Source organism: Plectropomus leopardus, chromosome 15, assembly GCF_026936395.1.
Source record: "Plectropomus leopardus strain MGB_pleo_1.0 chromosome 15, ASM2693639v1, whole genome shotgun sequence".
Taxonomy (NCBI): Eukaryota; Metazoa; Chordata; class Actinopteri; order Perciformes; family Serranidae; genus Plectropomus; species Plectropomus leopardus.
In genome coordinates, this window is record NC_142190.1 from 2841092 (window position 1) to 2862500 (window position 21409).

General features: G+C 38.1%; 4 protein-coding genes across 6 annotated transcripts in view; 2 read left to right on the top strand and 2 right to left on the bottom strand.

Annotated features, from left to right (window-relative positions):
- Positions 1 to 1111: 1111 nt before the first annotated feature.
- On the bottom strand, positions 1112 to 5707 carry shpk (sedoheptulokinase). Its single transcript, XM_088088228.1, has 7 exons — positions 5505 to 5707; positions 5293 to 5434; positions 4186 to 4360; positions 3952 to 4104; positions 3626 to 3801; positions 2725 to 2925; positions 1112 to 2467 (listed from the first exon to the last, which is right to left on the bottom strand). The coding sequence occupies exons 1-7, from the start codon at positions 5640 to 5642 to the stop codon at positions 2064 to 2066; spliced, it is 1389 nt and encodes a 462-aa protein (XP_087944354.1). The 5' UTR covers positions 5643 to 5707; the 3' UTR covers positions 1112 to 2063.
- emc6 (ER membrane protein complex subunit 6) lies at positions 4236 to 9127 on the top strand. 3 transcript variants are annotated; one of them, XM_088088246.1, is made up of 2 exons: positions 4236 to 4370; positions 8443 to 9127. In XM_088088246.1, the coding sequence occupies exon 2, from the start codon at positions 8477 to 8479 to the stop codon at positions 8807 to 8809; it is 333 nt and encodes a 110-aa protein (XP_087944372.1). In that variant the 5' UTR covers positions 4236 to 4370; positions 8443 to 8476; the 3' UTR covers positions 8810 to 9127. The 3 variants fall into 3 exon arrangements, with proteins under 3 accessions (XP_087944372.1, XP_087944370.1, XP_087944371.1); XM_088088244.1 differs by lacking the exon at positions 4236 to 4370 and adding an exon at positions 6268 to 6548; XM_088088245.1 differs by lacking the exon at positions 4236 to 4370 and adding an exon at positions 6269 to 6479.
- Positions 9128 to 10076: 949 nt separating this feature from the next.
- Positions 10077 to 21409, bottom strand: part of p2rx5 (purinergic receptor P2X, ligand-gated ion channel, 5) — a 13081-nt gene continuing 1748 nt past the window's right edge. Inside the window, exons 2-12 of the mRNA XM_088088227.1 lie at positions 19837 to 19987; positions 19569 to 19640; positions 19411 to 19486; positions 18060 to 18144; positions 17810 to 17890; positions 15440 to 15581; positions 13560 to 13693; positions 13356 to 13449; positions 13207 to 13272; positions 12999 to 13087; positions 10077 to 11813 (exon numbers count right to left, since the gene is read on the bottom strand). Of these exons, the coding sequence (XP_087944353.1) occupies positions 11543 to 11813; positions 12999 to 13087; positions 13207 to 13272; positions 13356 to 13449; positions 13560 to 13693; positions 15440 to 15581; positions 17810 to 17890; positions 18060 to 18144; positions 19411 to 19486; positions 19569 to 19640; positions 19837 to 19987 (1261 nt within the window). The 3' untranslated portion in view covers positions 10077 to 11542. The remainder of the gene's footprint in view (positions 11814 to 12998; positions 13088 to 13206; positions 13273 to 13355; positions 13450 to 13559; positions 13694 to 15439; positions 15582 to 17809; positions 17891 to 18059; positions 18145 to 19410; positions 19487 to 19568; positions 19641 to 19836; positions 19988 to 21409) is intronic.
- Positions 19526 to 21409, top strand: part of LOC148187196 (uncharacterized) — a 5861-nt gene continuing 3977 nt past the window's right edge. Inside the window, exon 1 of the mRNA XM_088088247.1 lies at positions 19526 to 19959. Within this exon, the coding sequence (XP_087944373.1) occupies positions 19925 to 19959 (35 nt within the window). The 5' untranslated portion in view covers positions 19526 to 19924. The remainder of the gene's footprint in view (positions 19960 to 21409) is intronic.

The following is a 21409-nucleotide window of genomic DNA, read 5'->3' on the forward strand; positions in this document are numbered from 1 at the left end:
ATAATACATAATACTCAGTGAGACACTTTAAAGGGCCACTCTGTCACTTTATTGTCTCTTCACACAGAAATGTGTCAGACTGATGGACAGTTGATGATGATTGATGTGTCTCTTGTTTTTTCACTCTCAGCAAGTTAAATCCAATTTAATTTTTACTTTTTTTTCTCAGGCATGTCAGTTATTAGCAACAGCGCTGATTTTGATGCTTTTTTTATGCAGTGTCACATTAAAAAAAGAAAAATTCTCTTTATACCTGATACAAGAAGGTCCACTTCCCACAACTGCTAAAAAATTACTACATATCAATATTAATTATTCTGATTAATGTTGATAACTTTACATTTTTACTGAATTAAATCTTTTAACCAACTTAAATCCTGATTGTAACTTAAAGCTTTTAAATGCCAGTTTGTTTACATAATGTCTGACATAACATAATTTCTTACTTTTTTTACAGTCTGGGATATGTCAGTTATTATATACGCACACACACATATATATATACGTGGTATACACTGGTGTAATCAGTGGCTATCAGAGATATGTTTGTATATTATTGCATCATTACAGCTCAGAATAATATGGCTTTTGAATATTACATGTTTAAGATGATAAATGGAAAGTTAAAGAAAATAAGCTCTTTGCACGCAGCGACGTAGAAACCACGAAGCAGAAAGAAGTGACAGAAAATGAGACAGTAATATCTGAGGAGAGGACATTTCCTTCACAGCCTACTTTCTGCTCGATTGCTAACATGTTCACAGTTGTTACAGCTCGTCTCACTGAGGGCCGAGTGGAAAAAACTGCAGTAACTATGTTTGTTATTAAAGGAGCAGTCCACGCTCAGATACTGAGATCCTGTTATGGATCATAAATCTGTGATCAAAGCATCCCTGCAGCACTGTGACTCTCCTCAAGGGTTTAATGTGAAATGCCCCTCAGCTACATGCAGTGAATGAGCATCATCTCGTCGCATTAATACTGCACCGCTGTGACAGTGAAGCAGCAGCAGAATGTGAGATTTAAGTCTTTAACAGCAAACTTAGTTTTTGCATGAGAAACTGCTCTACTAAGCCACTGCTAGTGGAGGAATTCACTCTTCAACAGCAGATTTATTAATAAGTTTACGCTTTAATTTGCTAGTGACATCATTATCTGTTATCATAATATCTGATACACACATCTGAATACACAACAAAGTTCACCCAAAAATATGGAGATAGTATTATTTGTGTGAGGACATGGACAATCTGTGTGTAAATGTATAATCTGCCAGTGTTTAACAACTTCCACAAATGCAAAAAATATTTGTAAAAAGTATTTTACAAAATTGACAAAGTAATTTCAAAAGATTTAAATACTTTTAGACTCAAAGACTCAAATTACAACAATAAAAATGACTCACTACACAACTTCCACAAATTAAAAAAAAATACTTAATACACAAATTAATTCCAAAATTGAAAAAAGACAATACACAAACAACCTTCATAAATTAAGAAGAGACTCAATACACAAATTAATTCCCAAAATAATTAAAGGCTCAAAACACAAATTCCAACAATAAAAAGGACTCAATACACAATTTCGAAAAGTTAAAAAAAGACTCACTACATAAACTAATTCCAAAATTAAAAAAAAAAAAAAAAAAAAAAGACAATACACAATTTCCAAAAATTAAATAACGGTATAATCACAGCAAAAAGACGTGCAGCCAAACGCTCTCTGGCACTGATGGGGTCTCTGAGGTTGGTTTTGTCTTTACGTCGTCTTTGACACGTAAAGACATCGACATCGACACGTCAGCAAACTCATGTTGACTCGAACCGAAGTATGAATGAATCTTGTCTTCATAATAGTGTTCGATTCTCGAAATTCTTGTCGTTTTTGAAGAATTCGGTGAATTTATCTCTATCTAGTTTATTTGTTTCGCAGCATGCAGCAGCAGCTCATCAACATCCATTTTCGTGGAGTGCGTAACGCGTCTGCGCCGCTGTTTACTGAACGTTGTCGTCCATCAGTGTAGACTTTCACATAGTTGTTGTTCCGGGTGTTTATGGCCCTTAAGACTGGTTCATGAGGTCGCAGAGGACCATGGCGACGCCGACAGCGGAGTCGGCGTTCTGTCCGTACACCACCGGCTGAGGAAACGCCTTCTCCACCTCCTGCCTCAGCACCTCGTTGCGGACGATGGCGCTCCCGCTGCCCACGATCCTGCGGACCCCCGCCTGCCGCAGACGCTCAGCGGGCATCATGGAGGCGATGTTGTCCAGGACTCCGCGGCACACCGCCCTGGTCACATGACCCAGAGACAGATTGGTGGCGGAGATGTTGGTCACCTGGCCGAGGCGCAGAGGGTCGTGTCTCTCTCCGAGGATGGTGGGAGTCACCCTCAGGTCGCTGGTTTCCTGACTCAGAGCGCAGCGGATCAGCTTCTCATATACGCAGGAATCACTCAGCTCCACACCTGAGCGCGAGCAGCAGGAGAAAATGAACATTTAATGGCGACAGAGTGGAAAATTTAGGTCCTAAAACGCATTAGTCAGTTAGCAATTTTACACTTCGGTTCCCTCGTCGCAAAGTCTGTTTTTTTTAAACAGGCTTTCGGTAAAATGACTAAAACATAGCGTTTTATAGCGTTTGTAGTGGTGGCGTTTAAATCATAGTAGTAGCTGAGGTATTTCGGATCTGGACCACATGACCAGCATGACTAAAAATACACACCGAGCTCTTTCATCCAAGAAGCGAGCGTCTCCACGAAGGTCGACAGTACGTTCCCTCCGTTGAGCGAAGCCGCCACCGCCAAGTACTGATCGTCAAAGTAGGGGAAGTAAGAGACGGAGGAGGCGGGCTGAGGAGAGTCTGGAGGTTTGAAGTCGGCCGGCATGGCGAAGGTCAGCTGGGCCGAGGTGCTGATGTTCAGAACTGAGAAACCGAAGAAAAACTTTAATCTGAAGGAAAATGAACCAACAGCTCTGAACGAAACACCGAGAGACAGTGACGGAAGGACGACCTCGGATCCATGATGCATCAGTTTTCTGTGCGTGCAAAAACATGATGAGTGCAACCGAAGACGAAGGTTTTACCTGCTGTGTTCTCTTACCGTAGTCGTTTTTTTAAAATTAATTCAAATACGTTAAACCGCTCTGACGCTTTGCTTTTGCTCTTATTGCAATCTTAAAGTGTACGATTGTTTCTGTATGAACAGAAACAGCCCTGACATCGCTGTTGACAACAGCTGCTTCCATACACGCTAAAATTACCGTTTATTTTTGATCTTTGTCAGGTCAAAACCTGATGAAGATCCAAGCAGGATCAAAACGTCTTTAATAAACTTGTGTGGCATGTGCAGGCGTTACCTTTTTCCTCATTTTCTCCATTTGTCATTTGGACACCAAAACATGAGAAAACGGGTCCAGATTGAAAAATATATGTTACCCTTTTAAAATGTAAATCGAAGTGTTATCAGAAGTGAAAGAGTAAAAGAAATCGAATGAATGCAGCATGAGGTGGTACAGCTGTAATGAATTCTTTCATCTGAAATGCTCAACAGTCTTAAGAGTTTTGAGTTCGCTGCGTTGAGCGATCCTGACCCTGAGAGAAACGACTGGACTTCCTGTTTCACCTGCGTCTGTTCGTGCGCTCATGCAGGAGTAGACGGAGCACTGGAAGTCTCCCAGGGCCGCACCCACAGGCGTACCAGCAGGGACACCATGCCAGTCAGAGCACGTCTGTCCCGCCAAGCCACCAGACGGCACGCACCGAGGAAGCAGGTGCACGGGGAAGCCGGCCGCCTCCAGACTGCACACACACACACACACACACACACACACAGTGGCTTGTTATGTAGATCAGTTAAAACAGCTCTGTACAGGTCGCAGCGTTTAGTACAAACCACCACGTTTCATGCGTTTAGTGCTTTAAGAGGACGTTGTTGTTGTCTCTACATACATGTCCCTGTTCCACTGGCTGCAGGACGTGTTGAAGAAACCCCAGCTGGCTGCATTCTGTGGCGTCATCACACACCCGTCCAAACCACACAGCATGGACACCACGTAGTCCTGGATGGTTCCTGCAGCTGTGAAATCCTCGAGGAACTCCGGCCTGCAGCGAAGTTCGCTTTTATAACACAGAACCACGCGATGCAGGACAGGGGATTTTTAAAAAATAAAGTGTGTGTCTGACCTGTGTCTCATGTACCAGAAGATTGTTGCACAGCCGAACCCCGTGGCTACGCTGAGGTGCGAGTCTGGTGTTGGCAGCGAGGACAGGAAGTCAGCGCTGCAGCGGCCGTCCTGCCAGGTGATCAGCTGACTGGTGTCTCTGGCTGTGAAGAAATCCCTCTTGGACCAATCACAACCTGCGAGACGGTAAGAGACCCAGCAGATAAAATAAGTCAGACTTTCGGTTTTGTTTGAGCAGAAACATCCAACAAGCACGGATTGTTTTGGATGCAGCCAGCAGAGGGCAGCAGAGTTACGAGACCTGGACCTGCTGAGGCTCTGTTCATCCGGGAGAAGGCAATAAGCAATTTATCAAGAAATTACTCAAAATAAGCAAGAAATGTGTTTTTAAAAAGTTATAAGAAAATGGTCTGAAAATTAGAAAGGAAAATAAAAGGAAATTATCGGAAAATTAGCAAAAAAACAAAACCTACAACAAGAAAATGACTTTGAAAATTAGCACAAAAAATGAACATGATGTGAAAATTAGAAAGAAAAACAAAAAGAAACAAACAGAAAAAACAACAAAAAACTACAAATATTAACTGACCTGATAATTAGGAAACATAAACTTAAAAAAAAAGACAATAGCCTGAAAATTATATTCAAAAAGAAAAACTAAACTGCTCAGACATGCACACATATATAAAACATCTGTTAATTTTTATTAAAATAAAATCATTATTATAAATATTATCAATTGCTTTCTGGACATTTTCCCTGATGAATTGTATACAAATTTCTAATAATCTGAGAAATCTTTCTCTCCTTAAACAAACAACACTAGCTTTCAGGTCATTTTCTTGTCAGTTTTTCTTACAGTTTGTGCGGTATTTTCATTTTTCATTGTCATATATTTTATTTCTAATGATTTCTGTAGGTTAAATGTGGCACCCAGCTGGCTGATTTTCAACTTTAAGTAACCCTGTAATGTTTTTACTCTTAAAATGCATGTGAATAAAGATATCAGTGTCTTTGCTGCTCAAACTATTCACCTATCACAGCCCGCTGTTTCAAAACATCCCCGCGTTATGAAATGCAGCAGCTCGCCTGCAGACTGAAGTCTCACCGCTTTTTGCTTTCCAAAATAAAACCCCGTGCATCTGTCCGGACAGCCCGATGCTGCTCACGCGCTGCAGTTTGTCGGCGGGCAGCAGGCCGACGCACCGGTTCAGCGCGTCGATGATCCGCCCGGTCTGCTGCTCGTCCGCCTGCAGGGCATCAACACGAAGTTACATCGCTGCTGTTACCGCGAAAGGAAAGTTGTGAGCGCGCACTCACCTTTATCCCGCTGTGTTCAGGTGCAGCCGACGCAGTCGGTAACGTGTGGCTCGCAGCCACCGACCGAGAGACGGTTTCTAATAAAACGGCTTTTACCGACGTGGTGCCCAAATCCACACCGAGGACGTAGGAAGACATTATTATTGCTGATGACAGTGAGCTCCGAGCAAGAGGGCGAAGTCCACTCTGCTGCCTTCAGGGCCACATAGGAAACCAGACTTTCACTTTTTTTCCTGCTTGTTTAGGGTGTTTATTAGTAGTAATAGTGGCAGTAGTATTATTATTTTTAAATAATAGCTTGTTATTATTATTATCATTTTGTTATTATTTTCTATCTACTCAATTAGATTGTTATCATTTATCTGATGGTTAGTGTATAATTTTGTAAACAAAACAAAAGTAAAACCTAGTGATTAATCTTATTGGTATTTTCCCACTGAATCCTCTAACGGAATATACTTCTTTTAAAAAAAAAAAAAAAAGGAAAGGAAAATCAATATGTATCCCTTTATCGTTTTAATTTTATTTTTACTTAATTATATTTTTAAGTCAATTTTATGTATATTTATATATTTCCACTATTAAATGTATTTAAAACATATTTTTACATTAATTTATTTTTATTTATATTTTTCTGATTTTTTTGTATTTATAATCATGCATTGTAACATCAGTTGTTTTTACATATGCTTTTATCATTAATCTGTCGATTTGTAAATATTCATTATGTGGAAATCGAAATATTCCCACTGTGTGTGTGTCAGTGAACGCAGCAGCGTGATGCAGTGCGGAGGATCATGGCGGACTCCTGCCGCTGACTGCTGACCACACGAGGATCAATGCGCTGTTTCTGAGCCACAGCAGCTGACATTCCCTAAAAAACCATCTAAAATCAGAGTTTGTGAAGTGATATTCACGGATTATGTGTTTGTAATCGCGCTGTTTGGAGCCGACGAGTCCTTGCGATCATTTCCGGTGAGAATCTGTCATCAGCTACCAGCTAACGGTGCTAACCTGTTAGCACCACCGGCTAACCGGGGTCAGGTAAACAGAGAAAGACGTGTATTTTAATATTTAGGCCGCAGACTTGTGCGTTTTATGTCTCTTTCTGGTGTTTTATGCGCCTGTTTTTGCCACCATTGGTTATTGTTAGCTGTTATAAGCAACCGGCGAGGTGTTAGCTAGCTGCTTTGATTCATTGTGGTACCGGCTAAGCTAAGCTAACATCCACCAAAGCTAACTGGCAGCAGCTAGATGGCTCTTTGTACCGTTTACTGTTTAGAAAGCACGTTAACCATTTAAATTAAAGCATTAACTCTGTTTGAAAGTGACATTCACCTTTATAAAGCTTTTATTTTATCTTTAAAACTGAAAAGGGGAGATTTCACTGCGTTTTTCACAGATTAACTAATTTGTGAAATCTTGATGCAGTGATACCTGAATCTGTGCCCTAACCCCACCTGCTTTCTGGTTCATAGTAAAACTAGACTCACACTGGAGATTGTTTTTGTGCTTTTAGTATCCACGAGGTGCAAAAACCAGCATCAAATAGAGCTTGTTTATCAGAAAAGTGTCATGAGAGGATCCTCCACGCTCTTAACAGAAGTCATAGCTAAGACCCTAATGTCCTAAAATCCCATATGAAACATCCTGTTATCCTTGAAATGTCCCGAAATCCTAGAAACATACCAAAATCCGAAGAACGTCTGAAAATCCTAGAAAGACTCTGAAATATCAGAAACCACCTGACATCAGAGGAATGCCATAAAACCCCAGAAACATCCCAAAATCCAATAAATGTTCTGTATTTCTAGAAACGTCCCGAAATTCCAGAAACATCCTTAAACCCTAGAAACACCTTTAAATCTTCAAATCCAATAGATGCCATAAAATCTGACAAATGTTATGAGATCCTAGAAACGTCCCTAAAATCTGATAATTGTAGCAAATTCCCAGAAACATCCAAAAATCCTAAACATGTCCTTAAATCCTAGAAACATCATGAAGTCTGATAAATGTCCCTACATTTCTAGAGTCCCAAAATCCATCTAACAGCTTAAAATCCTAGAAACACCTTAACATTCTACAAACATCTTAAAATGTGACTGATTTCCTTAAATCCTAGAAATGTCCTTAAGTCCTAGAAATGTCCTTAAGTCCTAGAAATGTCCTTAAGTCCTTGAAACATGTATGAGGCTGCTGTTACTGGCCCCTGGCCCCTGGCCTACTGTCATTTTGCAAAAGAGGCCCCCAAGCAAAGCATGCTGAGTATCGCTGGTCTGTGTAATCAGTGAAAATGCAGAAGTAGAATATTTGTACTGCGATTTTTAAATGTAGATCACACTGAATCAGGTCTAGGTTAAAAACCGTAATACTGAAACTTGTCAAAACTGGACTAGATAATCCCAGAATAAAAGGTTTCACAAACCTGAAACTGAGTTTGCATCAGCCTTAAACCTTTCAGGGGTAATCCAGTCCTGAGTAGTCAAGTCTCAGAATAGTGTTTGTTTTTTTGTTGTTGTTTATTTTTAAGTCTGGACCTGTACGATGTGGTCTACATGTGAAATCCGCTGGGTTTTTGTTGTTTTTCTGTTGTGTGTCTGAATTTTAATGGGGTCGGTCGTCTGAACGTCTCCATGCATTGATGAGTTTACTAATTGCTCTATATTTTAGCATTTATTTATTCTTGTGTTTGTTTGTTGGTGTTTATCTTTCAATAGTTATTAATCCCTTTATTTATTTACACATTTATTTATTTGATACTTATTTTAGTTTTTTTCTTGATAAACTCTTAATTCATCATATTCGTTTATCTCGTAGGTTTTATACTCACAGTCTTGATCTGTGAACTGAGGTATAAATGTAGTAAAAAGTGTTTTTGAACTGTACTCGTGTTCAGGGTTTTCGTAGTTTGAGTAAATGTTTTTATCTGAAACAGGAGCATCTTCCTGTGACGGCTGACCAGAACCAAGATGGCGGGAGTCGTCGCCAAGCGCGAGGGACCTCAGTTCATCAGTGAAGTCGCCGTGAGAGGGAACGCCGCCGTGCTGGACTACTGCCGCACCTCCGTGTCCGCTCTGTCCGGAGCGACGGCGGGCATCCTCGGGCTGACCGGACTGTACGGCTTCATTTTTTATTTCCTGTCCTCTTTCCTCCTCTCTCTGCTGCTCATCCTTAAAGCCGGGCGGCGGTGGAACAAATGCTTCAAATCGCGGCGGCTGCTCTTCACCGGCGGCCTCGTCGGAGGTCTTTTCACTTACGTCCTGTTCTGGACTTTTCTGTACGGGATGGTGCACGTGTACTAAAAACGATCCAAACCTGAATTAAACCCATTTAATGCTACGTAACCCATAATAACGTCTGCCCTGCTGTTTGTAGATGAGCCGTTCGTTAAAGACTTTCTCTAATATGAACTGATAATCAAGTGACTGTTAACCCTTTAACTCCCGCTCTGTGCTCACCAGGATCACAGCCTCAGTCGTGATGTTGTAGGTTTTAGTGTAACGGATCAAACCTGGTAACATCCTCACGAGGTGGAAACACTTTACATCACATTTTATGTACGATGGTTAATTTAAAACACACCTGCTAACTGATTTAAATAAATACCTCTTTACAACGTTTTTTTTTTCTGTTTTACATTATTTATCAGTTTGTTTTTCAGGCAGTTTTGTTTGTTTACAGCATGACTGAAAATAAGACAAAAACATTTGTTACCGAGAAAAACGATTCAATAAACAGTAACTGAACAACAAACGAGAGCCCTTTTTAAACATTAATCAAGCTATAAATTCCCTTCTTTACGTCGACTTTACGTTTTTACACAAAACAACGGCGACTTCATGCCGTCCAGTGTGAAGCTTTTAGACATGTCGAAGAAACGTCGCCACCCCCGTCACGCCCATGGTCCCGTCCTACCAGCTCCCCGGATTACGACACATTTCGGCGCTGTTACTACCTGTTCTACCAATCTGCAATCGTAGTTTGTGAGGATGCGAGCGGCGTGATATTCCCGTCTCTAAAGTCCGGGTAAAGTGAATTTGTTTCAAAACACACTCTAAATGTTGAAAGCTGATTGTTAAAAACATGTTACAAAGACTCTTTACTTTGTAGTACTGAATTTTGGAGTTAGACGGTTGACTGTTTTTTCACCATTTTCCTGTTTTGGAGCTATACTCAGCATAACCCCGCCCCCGACAGTGTAGCAGTACAAAAGGAGAAGCATCATTAGCGTCCTGCGATTGGGCGTGGCCTCTGGGGACACGCCCCCAGCGTTTCAGATCAGAGAATACTGTGCATTTTTCACGGTTTTGGGACCTTCTTTTACATACTTGGTGATTTTTTGGGTAATTTCAGGTTTGGTCAGGTGTTTAATAACACATTTTTCTGGGATGTGACAAACACAGAACACATTTTAATTATCACTTTTCCTGGACTTTAACAGGCGGTGTAATAGTGGCAAAGGGGTCCGTGCACCGTAACGGTTTTGCACAATTCAATAACAACCAGCCAGCAGTGAACTCGTCACGGCTGCGATCTCCAGCTTCACCGTGAATAACATGTTGAACGAGGTTGTTGTTGCCATTTAATGGCCAATATGAACATACAGTCACGTACTAATGTCACAGCAGAAATACACGATGCATCGACACGTTAAGACCGTTCACGCGTCTTCTTACACGTTGCTTCCAAGTGCAGTTTTTAAAACATTTTCTCTTTGAATTCATGCTCACAGAAAACATTCAGAGAGGGTTTTTGCAAAAACGATTAATCAGAAATCATTTTAAATTTAATTTAATTAACCCTTTGAAACCAAATTTACATGACAGCTCTTGTGTTGCCTTCAGACGCCGTTCACAAGTATTTAAGTCTTTTAACTAATGGAGCTAATTGATTTTCTTTTAAAGACACGAGGAAAAAGACAATGAGCAGCCTGGCAATAAATGTCCTGCAAATTGCAAGAAATGATTAGATTTAGAAAATGATTTTTAAACAAGCTAGGGAAAGATTTCCTGAAGATTATATTTCTAAAATAATGTTACATATTTTAAATTATTATTAATTAATTATTTCTTTTTTTTCCCCCTTTCCCATGGGTTGTTTTTGGGTTAGGGTTTGATTTTGGGTCATTTCATCCTGAGTTGCTTATTTCCTTCTTCCCACGTTTTTAAAAAAAATCAAGTCACTTTTTCCAGGTTTCAAAGGGTTAATCCAGTCCTTTGATTTATCCAATTATTAATCCTTAAATGGCAAAAATTACTCTTAAAAAAACAATTAAGGCCAATATTTACTGAAACTGGAAGTGATGCTTGATTAGTCTGATCAACAGCCAAAAAAGCTATTAAGTGTTGACTTTATGACATGAAACAAAGAGATCATTAAATATTTGTATCCGTAAAACAATAATCGACAAATATTTGGCAATTCACTTAAAGGCATAGTTCACCCCAAAATCAAAAATACACATTTTATCTTTAGCTGTAGTGTTGTTGATTCTCAGTAAAGGTAGTTTTGGTGTGAGTGTTGGAGATATCGGCTGTAGAGATTATAATCACAGTCCAGCCAAATCTGTGATTTCTCTCTTTTCACAGGCTTGAATTGAATGGTATTCTTGCAAATTAACATTTTTTGGGGTTTTTTTGTACAAGAAACTCACAAAGCTCACAAAAAGTCTGCAGATTATTTTGCTGTAAATAATCCACATTGATAAAAAACACAACAGGTCAGAGGAAACAGTTTTGATTTTGGGTGAACTGTCCCTTTAAACTGTCAGAAGCATCTTTTAATTGTGTCGCTACAGTACATCAGATCATTATGCGTCCCCTCTTTGGACCCTGACCCGGCCTCTGAAACCTTTCTGTGTCTCTACATCAGCGTCCCGGCCCACTCGCACATCGCGGAACATCAACGTTTGTCCGGACCAACGTATCAGGCGTCACTCAGGCCGGCGGCACGCCAGCGGTCGTATGACACACCAGTCCGACTCTTTGGCTCCACCTCTCGCAGATCACTGCAGGTGATTCGCGTCGCTCTGTCCGCTAGTTGTGTGAGGAGAAGGTGATGTGGTGCCTCGGCTCTGCGGTCTGGGGAGAGATGAGGGCGGAGTATCGCTGTCCCGTGTTGCGTGGGATGGTGGGACCCCGTTTGTCCACAGGCGGCTGGCTCTCTGCAGCGGGAGGAGACCCCTCAGCGGGTTCGGTGTCCTCGGGTTTTTTAGTGGAGTTGGCGGCTTCTTTGTCTGCAGCTGTTTTCCTGGTTCTCCTCTCTCGGTGTCCCGTCTTCCCGTCTTTTGGTTTGGTCCGTTCTTTCCTGTCACGCAGTGTGAGAGAGATAACAGAAGTTTGGGAAATGGAAAATGAAAATGAAAAAAAACGTCCATCGTTAAAGGGAAAGTTTGGATTTTTGGAAGTGAGGTTGTATGACGATCTTAAAGAAATATTTCACTGATCAAAGAGAGTTCTCTCTCTGCAGAAGAAACACGCAAATGCTTTTGAAATTGGTGCTACGGGACCAGAGAAAACAGAAAAAAGGACGCTTTGGCTCAAGAGGTAGAAAACCTACAACTACCAGAATGCACTGCAGCACGCCAGACCAATAAACGCTCCCTTTGGTGGGTGACGTAATGTGGACTGGACCTCATGAAACAGCGGCGGTCGACTGGATCTCGTATGACAGTTTGATTAGATGTCACTCTGCCTCTCTCCTAATATATATATATACATATATATATATATATATATATATATGTATATATGTGGACATAAAACAAAAAAAATGAGAATATCTATTGCAGTTTTTCAAATGTTAAGGATGTTGTTTAAAAATTTTAATCAAGGGATTTTGGTGCGGCTATGATTTATCTCACAATTAATTCATTTCCTTAACGTGCTCAACATTTCTTTCCCAAATTCTCCCCAATATTAACTGTATAGAAACAAAGTATTTGCATTTATTTTTAGTTTGAATAGTGATCTCATGTTCGTATGGCAGGACGGTCGCACTGTGTGATATTTTGACATTTAAAGTACCAGAAAATTACAAATACTTTTTTAAAGTAAAGTGAGTATACATATGGGAGAGGTACTAAATATATATGGTATCTTTTCATGCAGTTAAACTTCAGTACTAAAAAGATGCAGTAGATGTCAGGTCATTGACCTGTATATGTGTATATTTGTGTGTGTACTTTAACTGATATGGGTGTTTTTTAGGTGGCTCAGATAGATTTTGCTGCTGTCCTCGTCCACAGCTGTACACAGCTGTACACAGCTGTACACAGGTGTACTGGTGTACTGGTGTACTGGTGTACTGGTGTACTGGTGCTGCTGGTGCTGCTGGTGCTGCTGGTGCCTGCTTCTCCAAACTGGGAGCGTGCCGACTGAAATCTGCTGTAGGTAACACACTGAATATTGATAAGTACCTCATATAACCCCACTTTAAAAACAAAAATCAAAACTGTCCCTTTAAAGTTAGTGCAAACACAGTTCGTCATACTTAAAGTTGATGATTTCAAACTTCCTCTCTCGGTAAAAAGAGCTGGTGTTCATCATGTACAGTAGGATCATGTCACACGCAAAGGCGCCCTGAAGAAAGAAACAAGTGAGAATCATTATTTTTGTTCTCATAAATCACCCTGAGGTATTCTCAAAGTAAAAGTACTACCCTCTGACACATCAGCATAATATTTTGACGAATGACTTACTGCACCCAGCAGGGCCACACCCGAACCGATGGCAATAATCGTAGGAACAATATTGAATTTCCCAGCCTGCAAAACAATAAGAGGAATTCACTAACCGGAGTCACTGACGTCAGACAGAAAAAGCAAAACTGATCACATGACTGCCGCACCTGGCCATTGATCATTATATCAAAGCGAATCCCGTAAACTTTGTACAAAGTGCGAAAGGTTTCACCACTCGGGTCCTTGAAGTAGCGGGCGTATCTGCAGAGGGGAGAGAAAACGTTTAAAAAACCATTAAAAGACGGAAAACTCAGAGGAGGAAGTGCACTCCGTTTAAATCCTTGGTGAATACCTGAGGACAGGAGACGCACCTGAAGTTGTATCCGGATGTAATCGAGTTGTTGAGGTTCAGGTCCAAACGGGTGAAGCTGTACTCGGGGTTACACTGCGAGGAGTCTTTGTCCAGGTCGCAGTTCCACTCGATGAGGATCCCCACAGAGCCGCCCTGACGCACACCAACAGCCACGGCGTGAAAATCAGGCCAACGATCGCACTTTATACACAGGCGCTTATTTCTGTGGGATTCCACTTAAGTCAATATTACAGTTAAAGCAAAAGAGATAAATACGGCTCTAAATCCTGACATAACTAATGAAGAAAACAAAATGTCTTAAATATGTGTATAAAGAAATCTAAATAAAATACAGATCAATAAATAAATATGCCTATTAAATAAATAAATAAATATGGTTCTGAAATAAATCCTGAAAGAAATATAAAAAAGGAATTAATGTAAATATATAAATGAGTCACTATGACTACATTTTTAAAAAAAAAGTACCTATAAAATAAATCCTGACATAACTAAATGAAGAAATAAGAAAAATGTCTTAAATATGTGTATAAAAAAATGTAAATCTAATATATATCAATAAATGAATATGTCTATGAAATAAATAAATAAATATGGTTCTGAAATAAATCCTTAAAGAAATATAAAAAAGGCATTAATATAAATATATAAATGAGTCAGTATGACTAAATAATTTTTTTTTAAAAAAGTGCCTATAAAATAAATCCTGACATAACTAAATAAAGAAATAAAAAATAAAAATGTTTTAAATATGTGTATAAAAATAAATGTAAGTATAATATAGATCAACGTCAATATTCCTGTGAAATAAATAAATATGGCTCTGAAATAAATCTTGAAATAAATAAATTAGGTAATCAGAAATGTAGATATATAAAATATAATTGTACAAATTAATGTAAATGTAATATAACTCAAATAAGTATGCATATAATAGAAATAAATATAGCCATAGAATAATTACTTAAGTAAATAATGAGGCCATAAAAAATAAAAATAAATGTTCATATATAAATGAGTCAAGATATTTCAATAAATAAATATATAACTATGAAATAAATAAATAATGGCTATTATATAAATCCTGAAATACATAAATGAGGCTATAAAAATATATAAATAAAAAATAAGACATTTAAAGGACCTTTAAAACCCTGATTACCAGTTACTCCACTTTAAGATGTAACTGTTTTTAATGAACTTTGACCTGTTGTTGTTTGTGCTTCGTCTTTTTTGTGCTCTTTGTGGGTTTTGGGTTTTTTTTGTTTACTCATCATCAAAAATGAGGACTGGCCCTTAATGATTCCTCGATAAAAGTTAAAGTCGAATAAAAGTTGAATGAATTTTGAGGATTTCAGGATGTCTAGTATTTTTGGATGTTTTCAGGATTTCAGGACATTTCTAGGATTTTAGGAAATTTTAGTATTTTAGGACAGGGTCCTGGGATCCTCCACTGGCACTTTTTTTGATACATAAGCTCTATTTTGATGCTTTTATGCACTTATGGGGACTAAAAATACAAAAACAATTCCCAGTTTGAATCACTTTATTTTTATTGTAAATTAGAAAATAGTTTGGGGGCCGCTCGGCTGAACAACTCTCATCTAATCTAATGAAATCTCATAAGATTATTTTTAATATATAATCTAGAGACTGAGATGTCACACGGGATATTCGTAGGTAAGTTGTGTTTTATTATGGGTGTTTTTTAATATCTGTGTGTTTTGAATGCCCTTACAGTGGTGGGATGGGGGGTTTTTGTGAGTGTGTGTGTGTGTGAGTACGTGTGAAATAACGGTGTTTGGTTTGGACTACAGGAATAATAGTTGCTGCTTTGGCCAAAGCTCCTGATAAATAAGACGAAAAGATACTTCGTACCTTCACAGCCAGATCCTGGAAGCTGTTTCCCGTCCAGCCGACCAGATCTCCGAGGCGGAAGATGGGGCAGTACAGGTGCTCCTCTCTGTCGTAGCTGCATCTTTTCAGGTAGCCATCGTCAGACGTTTCAAGGACGTTGGATCTATGAGGTAGATGCACACGTACGTTTTTCAGGCGTCTTATTTTCACATTAAACATCATGTGTTAACTTTATCCTCTGAAAGGATCAAGTTTCCTAAACTTTCCTTTGAGGATTTAGAAGGATATTTTGGCAGATATTGAATATAAAATAAGTTTTTTTCAGTATATAACCACCTGAAAATAAGAATCATTGTGTTTTCGCCTCCGTCACTGTGGTCAGTAGCACCTATGTGACGAGCTGCATCACAAAAACGCTGATTTTATAATGTGAAACTGTTAATGCAGCGTTTTGTTGGGGTTTGTTTTACAGGTTTTAACCCTTTAACATCTAGATTGAATTCAGATTCCTGCATTTAGATGCCTTTTACTATCATTTCAATCTCTGAAACCTGAGAAAAGTGGTTTTTTTCTCGGATTTAAGGACATTTCTGGAATTTGGGGATTTTTCTGGGATTTTAGGGCGTTTGTAGGATTTTTTAATTTTTTTTAAATAAATAACTAAAACATCTGAGGACAAAAAAAAAAACAATAACAAGATTCTGAAATATTTCATACAAAATAATAATCATACCTAGTTTTATATTTGTTTACCACCATATTTTTATACTTTTCTTTTTAATTTGCAGAGTGAACTACTCAGTTTTAATTCATCATCAAAGCCGTCTCACAAATTAGGTCACGAGTCTTTTGCTTCTGCGATACCGGCATGCTGTCTAAAGTCACGCTGGCAGCATGACACCAGAGTTTCATTCTGGGAAAACAAACAAAAGGCGGCATAAAGACGGACTTCGTGGCGGCTTTATAGCGAGCTCTCTGTGTGAGAGAGGTTTGTGTCTGCTCCTTTGTCGTCGAGCCGGTTGGGCCTTTAACATTTCGGTGTCAAGGAGCACATTTTCTCATAATCCGCCCGAGACTAAACATCATGCATCGTCGAGTTTTTCCACTGAAAGGGCCAGTTTTCCAAACCGTGAGAAAATCACGTGAGCCTTCGTCAAAATGAGAATCCGCTGGAGTTATCAGGTTTTCACGTGTGGCAGAGAAGTGCTGCAGAGGCGGAAACAGTCAGAGACACCTGGTCCTGCCAGTTCAGAGCCGCTGAATTCTCTCAACTTCTCATATTTGCATATTTGACCTTTCGACCTTTAACTTGGACACCGTCACCGCCACCGCTCAGAGCTCCTGCTCCGACTTTCACCGCCTCTTTCATGCAGCAAAATTCAAAACTTGTGTCTGAACTGAAAAAGACAAACACAAAGAGCTGCAGGAGAAAGATCTGTGATACTCAAAATCAAAATCACTCTATCAAAGTGCAGGTGAAGGATCCCCACACCCCCGACAGAGGTCCCAGATAAGCCCCTAAAATCCTAAAATCCTGGAAATGTCCTTAAATCTGAGAAAGGCCCTAAAATGCTAGAAACATCATACAATCCTAGGAAAGTCTTAATTAGAGAAATGTTCCAAAATCCTAGAAATTTCTTGAAATCCTTGAACTGTCCTAATATCCGAGAAATGTCCTAAAATTCGAGAAATGTCCTAAATCCTAGAAATGTCCTAAAATAATAGAAATGTCTAAAACCTCCTAGAAACATCCTTTAAATCCTAAGAACGTCTTAATCAAAGAAATGTCCTAAAATAAAATAAAAACTGCCTAAAATCTTATAAACGTCCTGAAATCCTAGAAACACGTACTGTGCTGCTGTGACTGGCCCCTGGCCCCTGGTCCCCCGTCATTTTGTAAAAGTGGCCCCCAGTCACAGTTAAATATTACTGCTGGAGCGTGTGAAGCGGCCCTCGTCCTCTGGCTCTGACACAGAGGATGCTGGACGTGTCTCACTGTAAGACGTCTCCCGCTGCAGTAACTTCGAGGGACACCCATAAAAACGAGAATTTAAGTCTCGGCCAGTTTGCGTTCAGCACACGGAGCTCGGTGAGGAAACGTAACGAGCTGCCGCGTAACGAGACCCAGATCTGACTGACGGACGCTGCATCTGTCTCAGCAGCAGCTCGGCCCCCCGCTGGGCGACCCCCGTCTGATCGGACACCTGTCCACGGCCCGGCCTGCTGTCAAGGACGTCTCAGATGACTGTTTGACTGTCTCACTCGCTGCAATGCACAGGCCGGTATAAATAGAGGCTCTGTGCACCCTAAAGCTATTTAAAGCAGCCGCTGGGACACGTACGTCCCTTCAGCTCTCCACTCGTGTCTGAAAGCACACTCAGCACCACTTACTTTGAGAATTCAAACTTTGGGAACCTGATGAAGTTCTTGATGTAGACGGTGAAGTTTTCGGCCTGGCTCAGGAGGGGCTCTCTGGAGGGGACAAGAGGGAAATGAAAACAGAGCGAGTGGAGCTGACAGGCCGCGTCAGTAATAAATAGAAGCTGTGAAATTTCTCGGTGCCTGTGAGGGGATCAGAGGCAGAGCGGCAGCACGGAGCGCCGCGTCTCCCAAAAACTCAAAAAGAGGAGGAGGGGCTCACGTGGGTCGTGTGCTGTGTTCGATGGGACACCAGGCGTGAATCTCACACGTCCCGGTGCTGTTCAGACACAGGCCGGTCTTTATTCCTGATGGAGAGAGCAAACATGTTGGCTGGGTCGAGCTTAACCCTTTGAAGCATAACCCAAAAATAATAATAATAATAATAATAATAATAATAATAATAATAATAGTAATAATAATAATAATAATTATGATAATAATAATAATAATAATAATAATAATAATAATAATAATAATAGTAATAACAGTAGTAATAATAATAATAATAATAGTAATAATAATGATGATGATGATGATAATAATGATCATGATAATAATAATAATAATAATAATAATAATAATGATGGTGATGATGATGATGATAATAATAGTGATAATAATAATTATAATAATAATAATAGTAATAATGATGATGATGATGATAATTTTAATTTTCTTTCTTTTTTCAAGTGATTTTGTACGTTATCTAATGTTTTGATAATTTTTTGTATTTTTATGCTTTTTCAGGCAATTTTCTTTTTTTAACTACACATTTTTGTTTTTTTTATGACATACTACAACCTTTTATGATTTTTTCAGTTGCATAATATATTATGACTTTTATTATGTTTCTATGAAATAGTCTATTTTTATATTTTCTACGACTGACTTTACTGTTATTTTTCAATATTATTTAAAGCATACCGTAATATGACATATTTTAATTATTTTTCTAACAGCATACTATGACTTTTTAATTACATTTTTATGACATAATATATACTTTTATGATTTTTTTCAATGACATAATATATTATGACTTTTATTATGTTTCTATGAAATACTCTATATTTTCTATGACTGACTATACTGTTATTTTTTGAATATTATTTAAAGCATACCATAATATAATATAATATAATATAATATAATATTTTTATTTTATCTTTTTTTAAAAGACAATTATATCATGACTTTTTATTACCTTTTTCATGACATAATATACTATTTTTTGTGATATTTTGTAACACACTTTATTTATTTATTTTATTTATTTTTAACTTTTCCTTTTTTGTGCTAATTTCCATTTTTTTCGTTTTTTTTATTTTTTATTTGTAGCACTTTTTTCAGTTTACATTCTAGTTTGTTTTGTTTTTTTTGACTCATTTTCAAATTGTTTTTTTCTAACTTTTCACTAGTTTGTTGTTAATTTTTTGGGCCATTTCTCTTTAAGTTCCTCCTTTTTTTGACAGAAATCAAGCCAAATTGACTTAAGTTTTAAAAGGTTAAATTTGTGTCCAGACAGCAAATCAAGACTAAACAGAAACGATGTGTTTCTGAGTGATCCTCACCGTGTCCTGCTATCACAGGCTCCCCCTCCGTGCAGTCGTCGTCACTCTGACATCGACCGTCCGGCACCTTAAAACTCTGCCAATATAAAAATGAATTTCTGATAATCTGTCGCAGTTATTTTCAATATAGCTCGAAACAAAAACCAGATTTCACTCACCTCGGCACAGAAGCCCAGCCTCTGATTGGGCGTCTCGATATAATTTGTCACTATGAAGAACACCTGCTCACCCTGCAAAATAAATAAAATTACATCCAGACAGCAAAAGGTTAAACTAATTAGACTCTGGAGAAGTTCAATATTGATGAATCAGCGTGGACAGATGCCGAGGCTGAGCATGGACTCTCCTAATCTCTGCTGACAGCTGAGCTGCAAACTGAGCTCGTGTTTTTCGTGTTTTTCGTGTTTTTCGTCTTCGCAGACTCACGTTTGGAGGGATGACGTAATCCTCGGCGCTCCACAGGTGAAGGCCCGCCTCCGAGCTGTTGGTCAGCGCGACGCCTTTGAGCTTGGTGATGACGGAGGTCTGGATGGCCTCCTCTCGCTCCTGGTAACCTTTCCTCACCACAAACACCCACCTGACACGTTCACGTTATTTTCAGACACTTTCGATGAAAAACGTGGATGAAATACATTTTTAATGCCTTTTTGAACACTTTGCTTGTGTGACAGAAGATACTATGACATTTTATTTATTTTATTTTATTTTTTCAATTTTACAGTTTCAATTTTGAGTTTAATTATTGTTGTTTTTTTTTAATTGTAATATATTTCATTATTTTTGTTTGATTATTTGTTGTTTTTCTCGATGTAAGGCATTTCGGCTGCATGATTTTTTCTAAAGAAAGATACTTTACAAATATGTAAAGTTGAGGTTCAGTGAAACAGTAAAAATATCATTTAATTCTTTTTTTATTAACCCTTCTAAACCAGGGAAAAATAGCTTGATTTCAAAATAATAATAATAATAATAATATTTTTTATTTATAGAGCACTTTTCAAGGTACTCAAAGACACTTAACAAAAGTTTAAAAAAATCAAACCCTTTGAAACCTCAATAAACTGTCTGGATTTCTTTAAAAACATGGAATAAATTGCCAAAAACTTCACAAGAAACCGATAAAAAAGACAACAAAAAAAAAATTACTCAAAATAAACAAAATGGGAAAGAAACCATGGCACTATGAGTTTTTTTATTTTTATTTTTATATGCAATTTTAGTCTAATTATTTTTTATGTTTTAATATTATTTTTCTATTGATTTTTTTCTCCAATTTTTCTATTTGCAGTGTTAAATACATAAAGTTGAGGTTGTTGAGTGAAACAGTGAAAATATTATTTTTAACCTTTTAATTAACCCTAAAAAATGGGGAACAATAACAACAACAATAATAATAATAATAATAATAATTATAATTAATTATGAGGGTTCAGGGGTTTAAATACTTATAAAAGCGGTCTGACACTACGACTCAGTATGGTTTATTAATTTTCAGTATTTAGACACTTTTGATGATCAACATGGATGCATACTTATAGTATTTGTCATGGTGACATATAGTGTGTGGGTTATTTAATTGATTTTATATGCAATTTTTAATCTAATTATAGTTTATTGTTTACTTTCATTAGATGTCATTTTTTCAATTTTTCAAAAAAGTACAAATTATCAAAAAATTATCTGAAGTAATTTCTTTTATTTCTTTTAAATCTATGCATTTCTGATGTTTTTTGGCATCTTTTACTTTGCTATGTCGTTTTATGACATTTTAGGGCATATTCTGCTGTTATTGTTATAGTTTTGTGACATACTGTATAATGACATTTTTTATAATATTTTTGTGACATAATGTAACTTTTTGAATGACATCTTTTTGTGACGTATGATACATGTTATTTTAATGATATTTTGTAAAGCAGATTGACTTTTTAGTGACATTTTTATGATACAATATACTATGACTTTTATAATATACTTTTATAATGACTTTTATAATATA

Excerpts from the sequence above, each read along its gene's own strand:
- emc6 (XM_088088246.1), top strand. The coding sequence starts at position 8,477 with ATGGCGGGAGTCGTCGCCAAGCGCGAGGGACCTCAGTTCATCAGTGAA.
- shpk (XM_088088228.1), bottom strand. The coding sequence starts at position 5,642 with ATGTCTTCCTACGTCCTCGGTGTGGATTTGGGCACCACGTCGGTAAAA. Across the intron at positions 3,802-3,951 it reads AGCCAGTGGAACAGGGACAT|TCTGGAGGCGGCCGGCTTCC; the intron begins GTATGTAGAGAC and ends GTGTGTGTGCAG. Across the intron at positions 2,468-2,724 it reads TTCTTGGATGAAAGAGCTCG|GTGTGGAGCTGAGTGATTCC; the intron begins GTGTGTATTTTT and ends GCTCGCGCTCAG.